At 41.2% G+C, this 6396-nt stretch overlaps 1 protein-coding gene and 1 pseudogene across 1 annotated transcript; both read left to right on the top strand.

Moving 5' to 3' along the window:
* The first annotated feature begins 2829 nt into the window (after positions 1-2829).
* LOC110538434 lies at positions 2830-3750 on the top strand (annotated as a pseudogene).
* A 1475-nt stretch (positions 3751-5225) lies between these two features.
* LOC110538435 (hemoglobin subunit beta-like) lies at positions 5226-6050 on the top strand. Its single transcript, XM_021625266.2, has 3 exons — positions 5226-5369; positions 5489-5711; positions 5814-6050. Exons 1-3 carry the CDS (start codon positions 5278-5280, stop codon positions 5940-5942), a joined length of 444 nt encoding a protein of 147 aa, XP_021480941.1. The 5' UTR covers positions 5226-5277; the 3' UTR covers positions 5943-6050.
* The last annotated feature ends 346 nt before the right edge of the window (positions 6051-6396 follow it).

The following is a 6396-nucleotide window of genomic DNA, read 5'->3' as shown; positions in this document are numbered from 1 at the left end:
GTGCTCCTTGGGATGTTTAAAGCTTGGGAAATCTTTTTGTATCCAAATCCGGCTTTAAACTTCTTCACAACCGTATCTCGGACCTGCCTGGTGTGTTCCTTGTTCTTCATGATGCTCTCTGCGCTTTTAACGGACCTCTGAGACTATCACAGTGCAGGTGCATTTATGCGGAGACTTGATTACACACAGGTGGATTGTATTTATCATCATTAGTCATTTAGATCAACATTGGATCATTCAGAGATCCTCACTGAACTTCTGGAGAGAGTTTGCTGCACTGAAAGTAAAGGGGCTGAATAATTTTGCACGCCCAATTTTTCAGTTTTTGATTTGTTAAAAAAGTTTGAAATATCCAATAAATGTCGTTCCACTTCATGATACAATTTTATATCTTTATGTTTGAAGCCTGAAATGTGGCAAAAGGTCGCAAAGTTCAAGGGGGGCGAATACTTTCGCAAGGCACTGTAGTTATTAGGATGAAACTACAAAAACTATTACAGTGGCTAATGTTTGGTAGCTGCTGAGACAAAGTGTGCCCTCATCATCAGTACGATTTCACTAAATGTTGGAGCTGTTCTTCAGCACCACCAAGTTCATCCTGACCATCGCTGTCTCTATGCTGCATCCTGACCGATTAGCGGAGCTGTCCTTTCAGCACAACATTTTCACAGTCTAAAGAGAATCCTTGTGTTGTCGTGTTATGGCCAAATGTTGACAAAGTATAAGCTTAAATTGTGACACAGGCTTTGACCCTACTGTCCAGCTCTAAAGTTTTGTGGACTGCTGTTTTCATTCTGTTGAGAATGGGAGTTCACTCATTGTCGTTGAATATCCATATCTCCAGGGGCCAGGGGTCTTCAAAATTGTCTTGACCTGTCAAACTGGCGGCCCAAGGACCCCCATAGGAAGTTAGCGGGAAAAAAATCCACATCGTCTTATGATCAGGTGAATGATACACTATACTGTATATACAAAAGTACACTACATGGACAAAAGTATGTGGACACCCCTTCAAATTAATGGGTTCAGCTATTTCAGCCACACCCGTTGCTGACAGGTGTTTGAAATCGAGCACACAGCCATGTAATCTCTATAGACAAACATTGGCAGTAGAATGGCCTTACTGAAGAGCTCAGTGACTTTCAAAGTGGCACAGTCATAGGATGCCACCTTTCCAACAAGTCAGTTTGTCAAATTTCTGCTCTGCTAAAGCTGCCCTGGTCAACTGTTAGTGCTGTTATTGTGAAGTGGAAAAGTCTAGGAGCAACAATGGCTCAGCCGCAAAGTGGTAGGCCACACAAGCTCACAGAATGGGTCCGCCGAGTGCTGAAGCGCATTACGCGTAAAAATCGTCTGTCCTTGGTTGCAACACTCACTCTGGAATTCCAAACTGCTTCTGGAAGCAACGTCAGCACAATAACTATTCGTCAGGTGCTTCATGAAATGGATTTCCATTGCCGAGCAGCCGCACACAAGCCTAAGATCACCATGCACAATGCCAAGCTTTGGCTGGAGTGGTGTAAAGCTTGCCACTCTGGAGCAGAGCAGAGGAAACGCGTTCTCTGGAGTGATGAATCACGCTTCACTATCTGGCAGTCCGTCGGACTAATTTGGGTTTGGCAGATGCCAGGAGAACGCTACCTGTCCGATTGCATAGTGCCTACTGTAAAGTTTGGTGGAGGAGGAATGGGTCTGGGGATGTTTTTCATGGTTTGGGCTAGGCCCCTTAGTTCCAGTGAAGGGAAATCTTAACGCTACAACATACATACCCTCTAGACAATTCTGTGCTTCCAACATTGGGGCAACAGTTTGAAGAAGGCCCTTTCCTGTTTCAGCATGACCTTTCCCCCATGCACAAAGTGAGGTCCATACAGAAATGGTTTGTCGAGATCTGTGTGGAAGAACTCTGACCACAACCTCACTGAACACCTTTGGGATGAATTAGAATGCCGACTACGAGCCAGGCCTTATAGCCCAAATCAGTGCCTGACCTCACTAATGCTCTTGTTGCTGAATGGAAGCAAGTCCCCACAGCAATGTTCCAACATCAAGTGGAAAGCCTTCCCAGAAGAGTGGAGGCTGTTCTTGCAGCAAAGGGGGGACCAACTCTATATTAATGCCCATGATTTGGGAATGAGGTGTTCGATGAGCAGGTGGATACATACTTTTGGTCATGTAGTATCAATGGCAAGGAGAAGTAATCAACATTTCAAAATGAATATATATTCATTTGGTAGATTGTTTTTAATTATGTTGACCTCCTCCGTTATAGGTGGAAGAGGAAGTGTAAACTCCAAACACATTTTCTCTAAAAACAGCTGTTTAGCTGGATAAACAAAGGAATGTCCAAGTCAAGAAAGCTTAACAGCAGCCAGCAGCACTTGCGGCACTAGCCGCTTTTTCAAAGCATAGGTCAGATTCTCCAGTGAGTGTTATTGGGCTCAATATTAGGAGTTGAGAAATAAAGTTGACATAATAAAAAAAATATATGCTCCTCTTTTCTACTCTCGGTATGCCATTCAACATTCGTTTATGCTGTTTTGCCAGCGATATTCATAACATTCTAAATAAAATAATAATAACAAATCCACTAAAAGAAAGAAGAAAGTAACGGTTGAATAACCTTGCCATACGCCCATAACTTTTTTTATCTATACTTGGCTGTGTGCCATGAGTTGTAAATAACTAAGATGGCACTCTATGATAAGAGATAACCAACGGGTCTCTTTTGGAGGTGGTTTCTGGGCAGCAGCATTGTGCTTGGGCAGATCAGACAATACACAAAAAGGGCCCCGAAAGAGTGAGCTCTATTGAGTTGGTTGGCAGCAAGTCAAGAAGTTGAAGCAACAATGAGTCTCTCCGCTAAGGACAAGGCAATTGTCAAGGCCTTTTTGGCAAGGTTGCCGGCATGGCAGAGGATGTTGCAAACGAGGCGCTTTCCAGGTAATTACAATTATTGAATTATGAATACAAGTAATTGATCAATACAAGTATTTAAGACATTTGAATTACTTGTGAATGGTTGAAAATTCCTTACCATACACGTGCGTAAAAATGGAACTCGCACATGCAAATCAAGTTAAACAGTGGGGTCATATAGTACAACGATAAACATGCCACGTTTGACCGACGTATGTTTTCAACCTCCCAGGACGCTGCTGGTGTACCCCCAGTCCAAGACATATTTCTCCCACTGGAAGGACCTGAGCCTCGGATCTGCCCCGGTCAGGAAGCACGGTGGGACCGTTATGGGAGGCGTCCTGGATGCCATTGGGAAGATTGACGACCTTAGTGCTGGTCTTCTTATACTCAGCGAGTTGCACGCCTTCATGTTGAGAGTGGATCCTGTCTACTTCAAGGTTAGTAAATAGTTAAAAATGCACTTGTTTTCTTTCTCACTGGTAGATTTTTTCCATTAGCAACCGTCCAAGTTTGAATACTGTAATAGCTTAATGTATGGATTTCAATTTTCAGAAACATACTCGTGAAATATGCTTCTAATAATGTTTCTGCTCTTTTGTCACATCCCCAGATCTTCAACCACAACATGCTGGTGACGCTGGCCATGATGTTCCCTGACGACTTCACCCCTGAGCTGCACCTGGCCACAGACACGTTTCTGGCCCAGCTGGCCCTGGCTCTGTCTGAGAAGTTCCGTTAAGCAATGAGACAGATTTCCACTTTACAATCTTTGTAGGGTACCAATTGAAATGAAAAGTTGCAATAAATGAATCCTACGGATCGAATCTGAAACCTTCTTGTCCTTGGTGATTAATCGTAGGCTATATGTGTTTTAATGTTTAGTTACTTATTTATTTAATTGATAGACCTAGATTATTGATATAATTATTGATTATTGAAATAATTACACAAATATATCCACTATCCACAAAGTTGAAAACTACTCCACTGTGGGTCCACATTGTTTTTTTTTCTTTCTTTTGTTCTACTGTATTATTGATTGTATGTTTTGTTTACTCCATGTGTAACTCTGTGTTGTTGTCTGTTCACACTGCTATGCTTTATCTTGGCCGGGTCGCAGTTGCAAATGAGAACTTGTTCTCAACTAGCCTACCTGGTTAAATAAAGGTGAAATCAAAAAAATTGCCATTGATAGTAATAGCAATTACTTTAGTAATAGGTAACCACCACCTTCATTATCATTATTATCATCATGATCATCATTATCATTATTAGGCTACCATTATTGTATCACAATCATTATGACTGTACGTTGTTGTTTTTATCGCACTGCTTTGCTTTATCTTGGCCAGGTCGCAGTTGTAAATGAGAACGTGTTCTCCACTGGCCTACCTGGTTAAATAAAGGTGAAATAAAAATAAAATACAATACATGATATGACCTTACATCCTTATGTGATATATGTCATTACTGTTTGTCTTCTGGAGACCTGCATTACCAGTATTTAGACCAGGTTATTATTTCATGAAATAATCAATAAGCCAGAAGCACTGGTCTTGGATCAGATTTCTCACCCAAACTTTACATGAGAATGGCCCAGCTCTTACAGAGATGACTACAATAGGTAATTTATTAGGTTAGTTTGCACCATTTAATATTATACAACTTCATACAGCAATCATTATTTAAATAATTGCTCAAACGTGCACTTGCTTGAAAAAACATAGGCACACACATCTTGATATCGTAATTTTAAGTCATATTATTCAATAAAATACTATAGTAAAAAAAAAAGTATTGTGAATAAAAACATGCTTTATCATCAAAAAAATGTAGATTAATAAAAGGAAAATAAATTATTTAAAAAAACACTAAAATGCATGTTTTATTAGGCCTAAATCAAATAAAATAAAAGGCAGGCAACATATTTTCTTTATCGGCTTTTGGCAGAACTTTTTTCTTAATTTGACTTTCTGAAAACCAAAGTGTTAATTATTTGTCTGTCGGCAGTCACGGGGATATTACACTGTCCATGTTTCCACCAACGCCACTTAAATCATTTCAAATATGAATTGGTAATAAATAATGATGATAATTAATGAATGAGCATAAAAGGCACATGAGAACTATCTGTCTGGGTGATTTGTTCCTTTCGGTCGTTGTAATCTACAGTAGGCTATGAATGGGCTGGCGTGGTACTGCAATGAATTTCTACAACCATTGTTAACCCAGCCCACTCAAAACAGCTAGACCAATAGTTGGCTTTTGGTGTGGAGACAAAACGCGTATATAAGCTGTCCCTTCAGTAGCATGAACAGTACATGTCATCTTGAGTGATACATCACAAACGTCAATATGGTTCAGTGGACAGACTTCGAGCGCAAAACAATCCAGAGCATCTTCGAGAAGATGGACTACGATGACGTGGGCCCCGCGGCTCTTTCCAGGTCTTTGCTCTTTGTCATGCCTCCTTAAAAATAGGCCTACATTTGACCTCGTGCATATTTGACCTCGTGCATATTACATGATTAATGCAGTCACTCAAAATCCCATTATTCACTTACAGGTGTCTGGTCGTGTACCCCTGGACCCAGAGGTATTTCGGTAACTTTGGAAACCTGTACAACGCCGCTGCCATCCAGGGAAACCCAATGGTCGCCGCTCACGGAAAGACCGTCCTGCGCGGACTGGACCGGGCTGTCAAGAACATGGATGACATCAAGGCCACCTACGCAGAGCTTAGCGTGCTGCACTCCGAGAAATTGCGCGTTGATCCCGACAACTTCCGGGTAAATTAGTTATACTTTTATACTTCACAAGGTCATATTCTACTCTCAATAGTGTGCCAGAATGCATTTTTATACATGTCAATTTTATTTTTTATTTTGCAGCTGCTGGCTGACTGCTTGACTATTGTCGTTGCTGCAAGAATGGGTGCTGACTTCACCGCTGACGTCCAGGGTGCTTTCCAGAAGTTCCTTGCCGTCGTGGTGAGCTCCCTGGGCAGACAGTACCACTAGAGCGTTCGTTGCTTGTGTCAACAGAAACAGAGCAACATCCAGCGCCCTGCATTGCATGTATCATAAATGTATCGATTCTAAAGGGAAAATAAAGTGCTAAATCGAAAATATATTTGTCATCGCTTTCATTATGTGTTCGTTTGTCAACATGTATGGCCTACATTAACATCTATTTTAAACAAATGAAAGGTCCACGTCAATAGACCTACATCTTTTTTTGTGGTTTATGTAAGTCTAGAAGTTGTGCAGCTTATTTGTACTGGTACGTCTCCAATCAAATCAAATGTATTTATAAAGCCCTTCTAACATCAGCAAATATCTCAAAGTACAGAAACCCAGCCTAAAATCCCAAACAGCAAGCAATGCAGGTGTAGAAGCACAGTGGCTAGGAAAAATTCCCTAGAAAGGCCAGAACCTAGGAAGAAACCTAGAGAGGAACCAGGCTGTACTGGGC

This window comes from Oncorhynchus mykiss, chromosome 12 (assembly GCF_013265735.2).
Source record: "Oncorhynchus mykiss isolate Arlee chromosome 12, USDA_OmykA_1.1, whole genome shotgun sequence".
Lineage (NCBI taxonomy): Eukaryota > Metazoa > Chordata > Actinopteri > Salmoniformes > Salmonidae > Oncorhynchus > Oncorhynchus mykiss.
This window is presented reverse-complemented; position numbering and strand designations above follow the sequence as displayed.

Bases quoted from the DNA above. Each gene is read 5' to 3' on its own strand.
- LOC110538435 (XM_021625266.2), top strand. From the start codon at position 5,278: ATGGTTCAGTGGACAGACTTCGAGCGCAAAACAATCCAGAGCATCTTC. The intron at 5,370-5,488 runs GTCTTTGCTCTT...ATTCACTTACAG, and splicing joins GGCCCCGCGGCTCTTTCCAG to GTGTCTGGTCGTGTACCCCT. The intron at 5,712-5,813 runs GTAAATTAGTTA...TTTATTTTGCAG, and splicing joins TTGATCCCGACAACTTCCGG to CTGCTGGCTGACTGCTTGAC.